General features: G+C 35.6%; 1 protein-coding gene across 1 annotated transcript; it reads right to left on the bottom strand.

Annotated features, from left to right (window-relative positions):
- Positions 1-6,577: 6,577 nt before the first annotated feature.
- Positions 6,578-16,089, bottom strand: LOC149235068 (putative cellulose synthase A catalytic subunit 2 [UDP-forming]). The gene is made up of 6 exons (XM_089368453.1): positions 15,733-16,089; positions 14,466-14,586; positions 14,062-14,264; positions 13,550-13,897; positions 13,114-13,372; positions 6,578-6,735 (listed from the first exon to the last, which is right to left on the bottom strand). The coding sequence occupies exons 1-6, from the start codon at positions 16,087-16,089 to the stop codon at positions 6,578-6,580; spliced, it is 1,446 nt and encodes a 481-aa protein (XP_089224579.1).
- Positions 16,090-16,618: the final 529 nt, after the last annotated feature.

Raw genomic sequence — 16,618 nt, 5'->3', positions numbered from 1 at the left:
GACAATATGCAGATCTAGAAATACGCATAATCAATCATTTCAAACCATTAGATCCCGATCTATCCTTAGATCTAGTCTTCCATCAACCGATGTGATCTCTCCTTGGCTTAGATCAAGCAACTCAGAACCTGCATATCAGATCTCTTTCTCTCTTAGATATTCAAGCCTTGTCGAAAGATGATTTTGCCTAATGATCTTCTTCTCCTTATATAGTCTTAGGCCTAGCTCAATACCAAGAGCCAAAACCATAGTAACACAATACCATCAACTTCAAAACTAGGGATCGACACGCCCGTCGAGACACAATGGTCCGAAATCATAGGCACAACTTCCAAGGACTAACCACCATGGACCAAAGATACTTTTCCACATACACGCGCTTTTTCTGAAACCAACTTGCGTGTACACGCGACTTGGGCTTAACGAACATGCGTATATGAACTTCCTTGGCATGCTGTACTAAGATCTATCTTCTGATTAAGTTGCCATCACCTGTACCAACCTCTGAGCACCTGTACCATCCTCTGAGTGAGTTGCCATCAAGGACAACACTTGAATCATAATGCCAACATGCAGTGGATGAGGCGTTTGTTGGATGGTGAATTCTCTGAATGACTTCCCTTGAACATATTGGTGACACTGATATGGACTGGTAGTGTTAACCCCATGGATGGCACGACGGACCAATGGTGACGGTGAATGGAAACCCAACCCAACTCAATCACGTTGATGGAGTGAAAGTGTCATGTTCAAGAGTGACTTGCTACCAATAGAGTTCTTCAAGTTTTCTTCCCATTTTTCCCTAGTCATTGCTGACCATTACCTCTTTATTTTGACAAGCTTGAGGAGGATAACATATGCCTGGTCTATAATTTTCCCTTCGGGAAAACCTGTCGCTTTGTGTTTAGCGAGCCTAGCGTTAGTGAGACTCGTTCTTGTTTAGGTGGACAAGTTTATCGCTATTGTTTTAATGAGTTGAACGACAAAGATAACTCGGTCCTTTTCTTTTTTAGAGAGTTTGAAAATGGACGAAAAGGAGACTCCAACAGTCCTTTTTCATGGCATAATACCTTAAGTCTGAAAAAGTATAAAATAACACAAAAGGGATGACTTTTCGATAGTTTTAACGAGTCGACAAAGACAAGCACTCGATCTTTTTGTTTAATAATCCCTCAAGTCCAAAAAGATTAAAATATATGAGAGGGATAGCATTCCCCTTACTTTAACAAGCTGGGAAGGCTAATAGCTCGATGATCTTTTTATATTTAATGAGTCTAAAAAGAGTTTAAAAGAGGCTCGTTTTTAGGAATGAGTGATAATTCTGTGTAGTAGCTGGTTCCAGGTAAGTTTGGAACTTCTCAAAACATAGCAGTGTGAATAGGGTGGCAATTAGAATCACTCATCTCAGATGTTCCTCAAAAGGGTAAACAATCAAGTGGAAGCGTATGGTCGGCCGAATAAAATGGAGGTGACGGAAGGAACACAACCAAAGTTCAAAAGGGCAGATAGCAAAGTGATCACAAAAGGTTATTTACCAGAGGTGAGTTTATTTTTTAATGAGCTTGAACCTTGTGCCAACATGTGCTCAATGCAAGTTGATTTTTTAACGAGCTTGAACCTTGCGAGAACATTGCTCTTACCAGTATTTTGACAATGTCTCTTGGTAGATTTATTTTTTAATGAGCTTGATCACTACTATAACATGTGCTCATGACCTTTTTATGTAATCTATAAATGACCGAGCTACGAGGTTAAAGGGTTAATAACCTACACACTAACAAAATCAAGGGTCACTTTTCACTGGCATGCAAAGGTTTGCATGACCCCAGGTCTTTCAGTAAAAGGAGAGTTTCCATGTTATCAAATGGAAGTCCTTGCGGTTAGGCAGGATCGTTTTTCTTGGGAGACAAAAACTCTTTCTTTGTGATGTCTATTGAAATAGAAAAAGGTGATTGTTGTGAGCTTCCAATCACATAACGTATGAAGGTGAATGCTGTGAGCTTCGATTCACAATCATACAAAGGAAATAATCACGTCAAACTGATTACATAACCTATACGGTAATGTTATTTGGTCCAAGTATTATGCCCTTTCAAGAAAATCTCTCTTTTCCTCTGGGTTCGCCTGCCAAAGCAGACTAGGGTGCATGCCCCCTAATCTTCATCACACTCACTGAACTACTTGCAGTAATTAGGTGGATGCGATGAAGATGTAAGAGATATTGTTGATGCGAAGAGGCCATTTAGGGATGATGGTTGATTTATAGCTGTGTTTAAACCAGGAAATGAATGCTGGTCAACAAGTTGTACTAGTCTGCCTTCATGTGAAAAACACATCACTCGAAAGATTGTGGAGACAATGGCTTCCATGCTATATATATAATCACGTCCAAGGAGTAGATTGTAATCTAGTGGAACTTGGACTACCATCACGTTTATATAAACGATTTTCTTTCCCAAAGTTATAGGAAACTTTGGAAGGATCCCTAATGGTCGATTCGTTCCTTTGTTGAAGCTCGACAAATTTTGTTTTTCAGGCAAAAGCGATGGCGAACCAAGCGCTTTCCAAGCAGTTGAAGAAAGGATACTCGCCGAATCCCCTTCATCTATGATTGTGCCAGACACGATCATTTTGTACACCTGTACTATGATTCGGAAGGGTACATTAGATGGAAGGCGAGGTTTCACTAGTTGATTCTAGTCAAAGAAAACAACCAGACTACTCCCAAATAAATGTCCGGATAAGATTAATGAACTAGAGGGATCTCTTACTTTTCTAAAGGAATGGGTGGATTGCCCCCAAGTTGATAAATTTCATGAACTAGGGGGGTCTCTTCTTGTTGTAAAGGAATGGGTAGATTGCCTCCAAGTTCATTAGACTCTATATCGACAAAAAGAATTTGAACAGTGTCGTTCTCATCCTCTTTGGAAACTATATCATCTGAAGGTGGATTTTCTGAAGGCAAGACTGGGTCGACTGCCATCTCGACCAGTTGACTTTGATCCGGTATGGAATCAGAAGGTTCACTTTCAATGATAGGTGGTTCGATCGACAATTGAGTTATGTCAATCGGGTTTTCAACTAGCGAAGGACTTGGTAAGAGTTTCTTGTATCCAAGTGGAAGCTACTGTGGTGAAGCAGGACGGTTATCCAAAATGCTTTTGGCTTCATCCAGAAAAGGACAACGGTAAAGAGTGTGATCACCTTCACATAACCTACATGGAACTCTAACTTTTCCTTTCTGTCGATTGACTTCGTTTTCACTAGTTGATGGTGTGCTGTCAACCTGACTATCAGGGGTTGATGACACCGAATGGTGCAACCAGGGAGACCATTCTCTCAAGATCCACGGGATGCAAGGGAAATCTTGATGGTAATGGTTCTCCTTGCAAATTGCGCATGGAGTTTTTGGTTTGGAAACTTTAGTGTGCAGATTTTCGCTAGACGATGCTTTGGTGTTCCCTTGTTCAGTCAGCTTCTTCTTCTTCTCCTTCCTTTTCTTTTTATTCTCAGTTACTTGGTTTTTAGTGTCACTAGTTTCACCAGGCAAAGAGGAAGAATGGGAAGGAGAAACAAACAAAGTAGAAGGTGAAAGGGTAACTTTAGTATCATCGGGTTGCTGATTAGATTGTTAAGGAATTGTGGTGTTTTGAATGAGAGAGGTCGAGAAAAGCCACACTGGCAGGCTGATTGTGATTCCTGGAAGGGACAATGTAGCCATATATGGAGAACCAATATCTCCCCAAGAGGAGAAAGGACTAGGATTCCCGCCAAGGGGGATTCATTGATTAGTAGACTCCATTATATCGATCTCAAATCAACGTAGGAACAAGGGTGTTATTTTGTTTAAAATCAATTTTAAAGACACTTGGATGCAACTTCCTTTTTCAATTTTTAAGAGTTGAGAAAAAGCTAAAGGTGAATCTAGTCACCTTTGATTTTTAATGAGCCTGAAGTGACAAGTGCTCAGATAGACCTTTTCTTTTAAGGAGTCGAAAAGGAACGAAAGTGACTACTCTAGAAGTCTAGCTAGAGGGTTTACCAAATTGGTCGTAAAACTGCAAAATACACCTTGGTGATAAATGATAGAGAAATTACCAAGGACTTATGTATGGTAGTCAATCTTCCCGAATACTGTGTTCAGTGCATTACGATCGATAGGGTGGCAGACACGGCTTCCTAAGGATAAAGGATGATAGCCTATTGTGGTCTCCCAATATATACGTGACCATATGGGGAGCACGAGTCCGTACTGGCACTTGTCATATCAAAGAGGAGGAATCACCCAACCTACGATGAAAACGATAGTTACCAAGTTTTACGATGCTGGAACACGTCTCTAGCCTAGACTTCTAGATGTGTTGTGTTAGATTCCAAAGCATTTTTATGTTTATTGAGGTTTATTTTATGGTTGATCTTGCTTAGAAGTTTGTCTTTCAAGGTTCACCACATGATGTAAATGTGAAATTCATAAATATGCAATCTAAAATGATAAACAATTGTTTATGTTCTTTTAGCAATGAAAATCCTAGCTACAAAGGAAAGAAGATAATGATTTTTCTTTCAGCAAAGAGCATAAAGCACACACTAAATGCACTTTCCTAAATCAAAACAAGCAGTCAAAATGCAGATGCACATGCATGTATTTGTTTTCCGCTTTCTTAATGTGTGAATGACAAAAAGAATGCTAAGTACAGATCTGAACTATTTTCTTTCAAAGCGACAATACTAACAATTTTCTCTTTTTGAAATGAAAGGAAGACTAAGACGACACTTTGCGATTTCGAATTTAAAACTGCTTTCAACACTTGAAATACTAATAATTTCAAAATCAAGTACAATGACAAAAGTACAATGAACTATCTAGAAGAGGAAGACTTTACGACACTCTTCTTTTGGTTCATAATGACAATTACGACACTTAACAATGTAAACTTTGAAATGGGAATTGTAAACTCAAAACGAGAACTCTAGCCAAAAAACCCCTTAAAAACATCAAAAACAGTGCTAAAAACAAAAAGTGTTGATGCTGGAATAACACTTTTTTTTTCTAGGGTAAATTTTGAACATGTTTTAAAAATGGCGGTGAAAACCAATTTTTTATGCAAAAATTGTCCCAAAAATGCCTTCAAAACAAAAAGTGTTAACGTTGGGATAACACTTTTTTTTTCCTTTGTTTTTTCAAGGCTAATATTTCAACATTTCGAAATATTAGCGTAAAATATTTTATCATGACCCTAAAAAAGATTAAAATTTCAAACAAATAATGAAAACATAAAATAAAATTAAAAAAAAAATTAAAACAATGAAAAAACACAAAACAAAAAAAGTTTAAAAATTAACAAAACATAAATTAAAGCATATACTAAAAAAAAAAAAAAAAATCAATCATAAAAATGTAAAAAAAACTAAAGTAAAAAACAAAAAAACACTTAAAAACTATAAACAAGTAAATTGTACAAAAAAACATATTTAAAAAAATGGAAAAAAAAAAATCAAAAATCAAAAATCTTGTAAACAATAAAAAAAGTTGTCAAAAGAAAAGAAATATATATATATATATATATATATATATAGATATGGAAAAGAAAAAAAAAATTAAACAAACTATAAAATTTAGGTAAAAATAGAAAAATTTAGAAAACATTATAAAAAAACTAAAAAAAAAAATGAAAATTAAAAACAAACTAAATTTAATAAAAATATAGAAAATTAACAAAAATAATAATTTAAAAACTACTAAAATTAAGATTAAAATGTTAATTACTTAAAAATATATATATTAAAAAGACAAAAAAAAAGTTAAAAAAAAAAATTATCTCATAAACCATAAAAGAATTAGGAAAAAAAAGCAAAATTAAAATATATATATATATATATATATATATATATATATATATATATATATATATATAATTAAGTAAATAAAAATAGAAATAAAAGAATTAGGAAAAAAAAAAAAACAAAGTAGATGTAAAAAAAAAAACCATAAAAAATCCACAAAAATAAAAATAAAAAACTAGTAAAATTAACATCAAAAACATTTAAAAAAAACTAAAAAAATAAAAATACACTTAAATTAAAACAAAAAAAACCCAAAAAATTTAAAAAAATTTAAAAATTTTAAAGAAACATTTATTTATCTATTTAAAAAAAAGAAAAAGAAACTAAATTTTTTTAATACATATGGTTTTTTTTATTTAGAAAACTATATATTAAAAAAATTTAAATTAATTGATGAACAAATTTGTTTTTTTTTTATTATTTAAAAAAAACAATTATTAAATTTTTATTTTTTTTAAGCAACATTTTTTTGTTTTTTGTTTTTATTATTTAAAAAAAAACCAATTATTAAATTTTTTTTTTAAACAATGTTTTTTTTTTTTAAATTTAAAATGAAAATTTTTATTTAAAAAAAAAGATTTAAAATTTTTATCTAAAAAAAATATTATTAAATATTATTTTTTTTTTGGGCCAGGGGCGATTTCGAGAATCGCCCCTCCGCCCTCTGGGTGGCCCGCAGTGGCGCGGCCATGGGAGAAGGCCTGCACGCAGGCCTCCTCTCGTGGCTGCGCCACTACGGACCGCCTGGAGCGCGGAGGGGCGATTCCGGGAATTGCCACTCTGCCCTCCGGGCGGCCCGCGGTGGCGCGGCCACAGGCGGAGGCCTGCACGCAGGCCCTCCGCCCGGCACCACGCCACCGCGGGCCACCCGGAGGGCAGAGGGAATCGCCCCTGGCCCAAAAAAGTTCTTTTTTTAATAATTTTTTTTTTTAATAAAAATTTTAAAACTTTTTTTTTTTAAATAAAATTTTTCCTTTTAAATTAAAAAAACATTGTTTAAAAAAAAAATAATAATTGTTTTTTTTTTTTTAAATAATAAAATAAAAAACAAAAAACATTGTTTAAAAAAAATAAATTTTTTAATAAATATTTTTTTTTTAAATAATAAAAAAAAAACAAATTTGTTTATCAATATCAAATTTGTATAAAAAAATTTAAATTTTTTTATATTTTTTTTTGGTGTTTTAAATAAAAAAGGTAAGTTTAAAAAATTTTAAATTTTTTTTTTGTGTGTTTAATCAATTTTGTTTTTTATTTTTTAAATAGAAAATACATGATTCTTGAAAAAATTAATTTTTAATTTTAAATACATGTTTTTTAAATTGTTTTTTTTTTTTAACATATATTTCTAAAATTTCTATATTTTTATGGTTTTTTTTTTTTGTAAATTTCAGTGTATTTTTGTTTTTTTAGTTTTTTTTTTTAAATGTCTTTAATGTTAATTTTACTAGTTTTTTATTTTTACTTTTTTCTAATTTTCTATTTTTTTTAATCTAGTTTGTTTTCATTTTTTTTTTTTTTGTTCTTGTTTTTGTTAATGTTTTTTTAGATTTTCTATTTTGACATATATATATATATATATTTTTAAATTATGTTTTTTTTTTTTCCAAATTCTTTTATAGTTTATGAGATAATTTTTTTTTATCAACCTTTTTTTTTTGGTCTTATTTTATATATATTTTTATATGACTTTCTTGAAGTAATCAACATTTAAAAAAATAAAAATAAAACAACTTAAAAATTCTTTAAGTAATCATAATTTAAAAAAACAATGTACATAATAAATTTTGAAGTGTGAAAAATAAGTCCTCTAAAAAAAAGGTATGATGTATAACGCGTTGCATCAACACGTTTCAAAATCAGCATAAAAATCAGTAACATTTAAAAACGAATATTTATATTTGATACATGAGAATATTTAAATTGTCAAAAATATGCTCCAAAAAATAATTATTGTATTCTGCATCACCACTTTTCAAAATCGAGTCATGTTTTTACTACCTCTATGAAACGGATAATCGTATCGGTTCTTTAAAGTGCCAAAAACTATGTTCTAAAAAAAATATGTGTATTCTGCATCGCCCCTTTTCAAAATCGGGTCAATTTTTTGCTATCTCTACGAAATGGGTAACAGTATCAGTTCCCGTTTCAAAGTTTACATTGTTACTTGCATCAAAGACGACAGTTCGATTAAGCTACTTTTGACAAAGGAAGATTGCAAGTGATCGACAAATACACAAAAAACATTTACAATTCCTAACTGATGTAGGCTGAAATAATGTGAAGGAAGATGGTTACTACAAGAAGGTACTGATCATGAACAACAAAACTACTGAATAAAGTTGAAAACGGAGAGAAAAACCAAATTTCAGAGAAGAAAACACAGTTTACTCAATCATCGCACCTGCAACACAGGGAAATAGGGATGCATCTCACCTGCAACACATGGGAGGTGTGATGCATCCAGGTTGCACAGTTACAGACAATGCGATGGGCTAGGGAGCGAAAATGAGCTTGGTTTTTGCTCAAAACTTGTAGCTAAGTTCAGCGATTTAGGTTGAGTAATGATGTACAGTAAACACAAAGCATAAGGGTAGAATATGATGAGGTTCTGAGCTACCACAAGGGCACTTAAGATGCTTTGTAAGTCAGATGTTTAGTTCATAAACCAACCCGGAGATTAACTAAAGCAGTGTTTATCTACTTCGCAATTGCATAGCAAAGGTGTTTCGAAGGCTAGTTGGCTTAACTTCAGGCTTCGTCTATAGTTTATAAAGTAAAAAATAAACAAACAAAACAAACTATTCGCTCCCCAGTGGAGTCGCCATTTTGTTTCAGGGAAAACTAGTGTCGATTTGAACTGCTAGTCCCACTAAGACGGGTAGCTATCTTAGAAACAAACAATGAAAGCTTTTCAAGAGTTCCTTTAAGTGTGATAGATGGAAGAGAAGAATAGAAGACCAACGAGGATCTCTCGCTTTGATTCTAGCTTGATTTCTCCTTTCCTTGATAGAGTTTGTCACTCCTCTCCTACTTGTCCCACTTCAAAGAGTACCTGTAGAGTTAAAGTAACAGCAAACTATCAAAGCATCTCTATCTAAAACATCATAAATAATATGGAATCAGAAACACATTGACCATACAATTGCTTTCATAAATAATAAGATTCACAAATACAAGATCATATGGAGGAAAACTCAAAGAACTTTATTAATAGTAATGTAAGAGAGGATTACAACCCAACTGTCTGATCCAACATCATCCTCCCAGTTGTAGAAGCCCTCTTCACCTCATGAACAAGCAAATCACCCAACAATGCAATGTCTCTTCTTTGCAAACCAACAGCACTTCCTTACAAAATACAAAATTCCAGCCTCCAAGATCTCTCAGATGAGGGATCCATATATAGATGTCTTGCAAGGGTGTGAGTCAGCTCTGGGTTTTTGATTAGTGTCATTTCACTGATAGTTCTTGGTTCCACTTGGAGATTTCATGATCTCTTACTCATCCCTGGGCGAATTTAGAGAAGCAAGTGTCACAGGAGAAGTTTCTGGAAGATTCCATGATCATCCACCTTGCAAACTATCTCTACCATTTGTCCATTCTCGCTCATCGTACCCCACAGAAGGCCATTTTAGTATGCATCGCACCTGGCCAGTTAGGCAGTCAGTATGCATCACACCTTGTCCATGGAGCAACCTGTATGGTCCAGTTTTGGCTAGTTCTAAGTAGTTTTTTAGGTGGAACTTCTGGGAAATGATGTAATCAGCTGACCATGATCCTTTAGCATATGAAGCAACACTTTTAGGGACTTAAGGAGTCCTTAGTTTATGGAAATATTAGTTTTGGGTTGCAGTGCCCAAATATGTCTATAACAACTGGTAGCTCTGAAACCACTTGTAATAGATCTGACCATGAAAATAGAAATATGTCCAATACTACAATTAAACCCAAGAGCCAATACAAGATAGAAATAGATAAACTTTAGATCTTTATTAATAACAAACCCTTGAGGTATGGTAACACCATACAATCACTCCTTAAGGAAGGAGAACACTCCACAAGCTATTTGTTTGCCAATACAATAATCCTTAACATCTCTCAATGGAAAATCTCTAGCCTACATATAGGATTCATACATACAATACCATTGGCCATTACCATGGTTCTCTCAATACCATATATCTAATACAATGGGCTTATCATATCATTCCTAACTACTTGCGGTCCCTTACATGATATGGGTTAACCACTTTATTCATTAACTATGGCCCATCACATTATTACATTATTCCCTTGGATACCTCCCTCTGTACCCCATAATATCCCCCCTAGGTATACTGCATTCTACCCCCCTTAAACATGTTTCATCTTCGAAACATAAGAAGAACACAAATAATAAGATCTACTCAAAATAGTAGTCCACTAGTACCATGCACATGTATCTACCCATCCCAAAGACAGGTGATTACTCGATCTACTCGGTGCCTTGCTCACTTGAGATGGGAGTTGATCCTAGCAGTTCCTCTGTGTTGATGTGCTATGGTTGGATCTTCACACCTCTCTATCTATTGTGCGAGGGTTTTTGCCCTTGTTGCTAATTCATTGCCATCATGTTGTTTGATTTCTTGTTGGGTGATGTGGGTAATGATATGCTGAAGTTTTAACCAATGGTGTATCTTTCTTTAATTCACCACCTAATGGAACCTGATGGGTATCTGGTACATGTTGTGGTGCTTGCAATTGTTGCTCATCTTCCAATATGACTTCAACCACGGACTCCTCATCTGATGTATCAGTACCTGTAACATTTTTGGCTTCAGCCTCCTTGGAATCTACCTGTTTATTGATGGAAATATCTTGTAATGTATTTTTCTTCTTTTTATACCAGAGCTTCAGGAATTTCCCTTGCACATTAATATTGATAGTACCAGTAGATTCCATCCAAGGGTATCCCAAAAAAAAATCCACATTAACCTTATCTGAAGCATAAAAACTCAAATGCAATACATACTTTTCCATAACAATCTTCAAATCCTTATAAAGTTGAACATCCTCATTATCAATTTGTGCATTTTCGATGTTTTTTGTTGGAACTTGCAATTTTTTTGCCAAATTAACATTTATAATTTTTTTCTTGAAACTAGGGTTTATAGATACAATGATCTTCTCCTTCTGAATACATCCATGAACCTATAATAAGGAGATACCAATAGAAAATAACCCCACATGTTTCTCATTATCTTGTTTTCTAACATGAGACCATTTGTCTAAAAGGAATTTTTCAAATTCTTCATCAGGAAGGCTTAACAACTTCTTACTGTCAAGTGAGCTCCACCATATGGCAACCTCATCTTGAAAAAGAGGCCATGATAAAGATTTCCAATATTTTGGCCATAATGACTTTTGTCTTTTTATGAATTCTTCAATAGTAGGACCATTATCGTTCCTTATAAGAAATCCTTGCTAGAAGCCATGAAGAGGGTTTTGAAAAAATCACGTACTTTGGCGAAAATTTTAAATGGACATAACTTGATTCATACAATGTAAACTTTGAAACGGGAACTGACACTATTACCCGTTTCGTAGAGGTAGCAAAAAAATGACCCGATTTTCAAAAGTGGTGATGCAGAATACACATGTTTTTTTTAGAACATGGTTTTTGGAACTTTAATTTTTTTCATGTGCATTAAGTTTTAGAATGGTAGTGATTTTCATGCTGATTTTAAAAAGTGAGTATTCTGCATCACACCATTTTTTCAAAAGACCTATTTTTTGACTTTAAATTTTCTAGTGTGTGAAATGTAAAAAATTATTTTCTAAATTTGATAGTTTTTGAAGTGGTCATTTTATTCATATTTTATTGTTCTCTATCTTAATTTTTTTTTTTTAGTGGGGTTTTTATTGTTTTGCATTTTTAAATTAGAAAGTCTATAGTTTGAATTTTAGATAATCTACATATTTATACATCCTTAATTAATTTTTCAATCCACATGAAATAATTGTTTCTAAAAAACAACATTTTTTAACAATGGACATAAAAATAACCATTTTTAACATAAATATAACAAAAAAACTAAACGTTTTGATAATTTTTTGTTAGAATTAACATGTCAAAATCACAATTTTTATACAAAAATATTAATTAAAAATGGTCAAATAATAGTTTTTTTTATGAATTTCATGTCAAAAAAATAATAATAACAACTTTTTTTTTCAAAAAATAATAATTAACTTAAAAATCAATGCGAAAATCACAGTTGTGCTCTCTCTTTCTTTCACATACCAGACTCTTGATGGAAATTTCACCTCTTTTGAACTTTTCCAATCTGAGATTAGCTTCTTATCACTTAAAACACTTGAAATATTTGTAAGCATGAGCTCAGGTGGAGTTCGTTCACCAATGTTTTTTTAAGATACACCTTTAAGACTCTTTGGTCCAGAAAGAGTCACAGAAATTTTCCTTGATGCCATTTTCCTAAAAAAAAACACATAAATTAGTAAATAAAAAAACATATTAACTTAAATTAACAACAAAAATATACCATAAATTTTTTATTTGTATAATCAGAATTGCCCAGCCACCTCTAACGGGCAGGCGGGTCGATGGGCGAGCGGGAGGTCAGGTGAGGGATAATGAGGCTAAGTGGACAATTAGGCAAGTATGGGCGAGCCCCTACCCATGCGCCCCCCACAACCCCCTGACGACTACATTGAAGCCCCGGCCCCATTAACTTATTCCTCTCACTAGAGATCTCTTGTCTGGATTCACTACACATTAATAATTAAAGTAACATGCCTGATCCAATCTCCGAAAATGATGATGATGACAAATCCCTCAATATGATTACCAAGTTATTGTACTCCCTGCATCCATCAAATCTGTGCTTTCTCTTTGTTTCACTCGCCAACTCTGTATTTCTTCGTGGTCCATCCTTTGCATGCCATGCTAGATGTTTGTTTTCAGCTGAATTTTCTGTTTGAACGAAGCTTCCTAAGCTTCCCCCCCTCCCCGGCCCCCCTCCCCTTCCCTCACCCTACCCCCTACCGTCCCCCAACACTCCCACGCCCCATCCCCCCATCCCCCCAAACCCCCGCCCCCTCCCTAGGCCCCCGCCCACCCCTCCACTGCCACTGCCCCCTCCCCGCCCACCCCGCCCTCCCCTCCACCGCCACCGCCCCCTCCCCACCGCCCCCTCCCCCTCCCCCTCCCCCGCCCCCTCCGCGGCAGCGGCACCCCCGGGCTGCCCCGCCGCCGGTCGGGCGTACTTTCACTTGCAGAAGCATTGTCACGGTCATCATGAAGTGACTTTGGAGAGATCAAGAATGTTTCTTCCTTGAGTCCTAGCAGGTTGAGAAAAACCTCAAAAGTTGCAACCACGTCAGAAGTGAGTATGACGATCATCCACATGCGCATGTTGTTCCACCACTGTCTCCGATAAATGCCTAACCATTTGCTCTGAACCAAGCTCAATATGTAATTGCAGCCAAAGATAAGGATGAAGGGAATGAATTCCACTGTTAATACCTGCAATGGGCTATTCCCCAATTTTAGTATCTGATAATCAAAACTGGGTTTCATAGCTGGTATAGAAATAATTCATGCGCATAACAATTGCCCCTGTAATTTCATGATAATGGAAATTTAAACGCAGCTAAATGAGAAAAACTTAACAAGGAATATATTGAGTAAGGTAAACATTACCTTAGGAATGAAATGTTTGCCAAGGATCAAACTGGCTGCGGGAAGAAGTCCATAAACCATAAGTGGTATGGAGTAAAGAGCATGGGAACAAATATGGATATAAACAAGTCTCTGCAGGAAATTCAAGTTTGCATATCCCCCAAATAGTGGGCAGTTTTTACTGAGGAAAACTTCTAACATTCCTTTAGACCACCTTTTCTTTTGCTCCAAGACATCTACCAATTTTGATGGAGCAGTGCCTATGAAAGCTGGGTTGTGAGGACAGCAATACACTGATCTCCACCCTTTGCGGTGCATCTTGTATCCTGTCAATATATCCTCAGTGCATGATCCATACATCCATCCCACCTGCGAAACAAATACAAATATGTAGAAGTTGTAGTCAGTTGATTATTTTGGCGTTTAACTGCTATAAGTTTCTTCAGAATTAGAAGAAAACACAAAATTGACCCATGGGCGGGGCCATCTTAAGAGCGATGTGATGTTCTTTGGTCAGAAACCGTGAGTCCTACCTCTTCACCCCATTTAGTATTGACCTCATAGTTGGGACTGATCAACTGCAGGATGTCCTGGGTTGAATAGTTTAAAGATTCTGTACTACTTGCACCACCGCCAATGGCATGCACAACTGATGCAAGAAAAGTTGGGCTCTGATCACCAAACATTTCAGTCAAGGTTTCGTATGATATTTTAGACTTCTGAACTTGATGAAACCCTGAAAATTAAATTTCATTTCATGTTAAAAATAACAACCATTAAACAAACAAAGTCGATCTAGACTCGATGATCAAGAGAAAGAGAAAGAAAGTGACTTTTAACAACAGTAGTGAAAAAGTGTATAATTATATAAAGATTCTATTGAAGAGGGAGGATTGAATTTGAAAGAAATAGCGCGATAATGTAGTGGCAACCTAACATGTTGGTCCGTTGGAATGGTGTGACCTTGGTTTACTTCCAAAAAGAGCTTTTCTCCTGTGAACACAACCAGTGCCGAAGTAAATAGGGCCCTGAAGCCCATCTAATCCTCTTATGAGCACCTGCAATAATCATGTGCATTACAATATCTCAATCAATATTTATTTAGTGTTACAGTTAGAAAGATTGAAATTTTAATTTGCAAAAATATAATCTCATTGGGAGGAGGAGAGGAAAGAAAAGAAAAGAAACAGTGAGACAGAAAACTTGAGAGGAAAGTAAAGAAACAGTGAGACCGAGGTGTCATGTGCTCTTATCCTTGTCTTCTTCAGATTCATCTTCGTCCTCATCATACATGTTGGAGCATGTTGGAGCTAGTAGTATTCAGTATTGGACCATACTGACTATGAACTAGTTCATCGTTGTGCCATTTATAAGACCAAATAAAAATATGTCTGTTAATACTTCCTACAATAATTTTTATATGAATTTGCGATACAAGTGAAAATATTATAAATAATATTTAATATTTTTAGTGTTACTATACTATCCTGTTAAAGTCATAATTTCATATTTCTGTTATACTTGTTAACTTCATCATCAAAGATACATCGTAACCACATTTCTATAGACGCAAGGCTTACTCACAGTTTATAATAACATCTCACGTCCAATAGTCACAAAATGCACTTAACAATATTAATTATTCTTAAACAAAGTTTATAAGGTGAAAAGGAAATAAACGGCCAAAAAATTCTTCGTAAGAAAGGGGTAGGTTCGATGAGACATTTCTCTTCAGATTTATCTTATAATTTTCATTTTAATATATATAAATGAAATGTTAATGTTATCATATAATGGTTAAGAGTAAATGTTTAATAGTCAAGTAAATTTAACCATTAAAATTATGAATTTTTTCATGGCAAATAAAATAAAATAAAATATGTACGATTTATAAAAGTTAAAAATGTAAGATGTCAGAGATAACAAAAATCATGGCATCACCATGACAAAACCTTCATATTAACGGAAATTAAGGTAGACTGTACATTATTGACTTGACTACAACAGGATTACCCACACAGTTCACTGCTACTTCGGAAAATAAAATATCGTATCACCATGAAATCAAGGAAGACGGTACATAGCTAATGACCTGAATACATAATTTACGCTGGATAAACTTTCGACGGGACTGCAGGACTGGTCGTTATGGTAAGAAAAAAGAAGAGTAATCCGATCAAAGTTGGAAATATGATGTTTCAAACCTTTGTAATCCGGTCCATGATAGCCTCAACAGTGTTCTTGGACTCTGTGAGCATACCGATGCTGTTGGTCAAGCTACTCCTCTTATTCGCAACCTCCGGGCTCTCTTCCATTATCTCCTCCATGGAACCATATTTGGGACCTCCCACTTGGGTGAGAAACTCACTGGTAAACTCAGTCATCACCAATTTTTTGCACATGAATTGTAGACGCAAAGGAATTCCATCGCCCATCCTCAGAGTAACCACCCTCCAGTAAGCCATCACGCTCATCTGCATATCGTAAGCCGCTACCACGCGTTCAGGAGGAAAATCCAGTATGTCCGACACATCCACATCAATTCCATCCAGTTCAACCATGGCGTAACCGTTGCGCCTGGCATTACTGAGTCTGTCAAAGAACTGGCTCTTGAATGTGAGCAGTCTGCCGTAATTACATAGAAATTCATGAATAGACGGAGAATGGCGTACTATAATTACCAGGGAATTCAACGCACCCGCCTTATAATGATGCTTCCAACCAGGCCTTTTTTCACGGGAGACGTAAATTAATCGAGGCAGATGATGCGCAGCGGCACCCCCGGGCCGCCCCGCCCCGCCCGACCGGCGGCGGGTCGATTTTGGGAATCGACCCGCCGCTGGTCGGGCGGGCGGGGCGGCCCGGGGGTGGCGCTGCGCGCGACAGTGACATAGAAATTCATGAATAGACGGAGAATGGCGTACTGTAATTACCAGGGAATTCAACGCACCTGCCTTATAATGATGCTTTCAACCAGGCTTTTTTTCATGGGAGACGTAAATTAATCGAGGCAGATGATGCGCAGCGGCACCCCCGGGCCGCCCCGCCCCGCCCGACCGGCGACGGGTCGATTCCGGGAATCGACCCGCT

Source organism: Pinus tabuliformis, chromosome 8 (genome assembly GCF_031772625.1).
Source record: "Pinus tabuliformis cultivar Carrire ecotype Pingquan chromosome 8, CPIR1, whole genome shotgun sequence".
In the NCBI taxonomy this organism is placed as follows: Eukaryota; Viridiplantae; Streptophyta; class Pinopsida; order Pinales; family Pinaceae; genus Pinus; species Pinus tabuliformis.
Note: the sequence above shows the minus strand (reverse complement) of the source record. Positions and strands in the feature narration are given on the sequence as shown.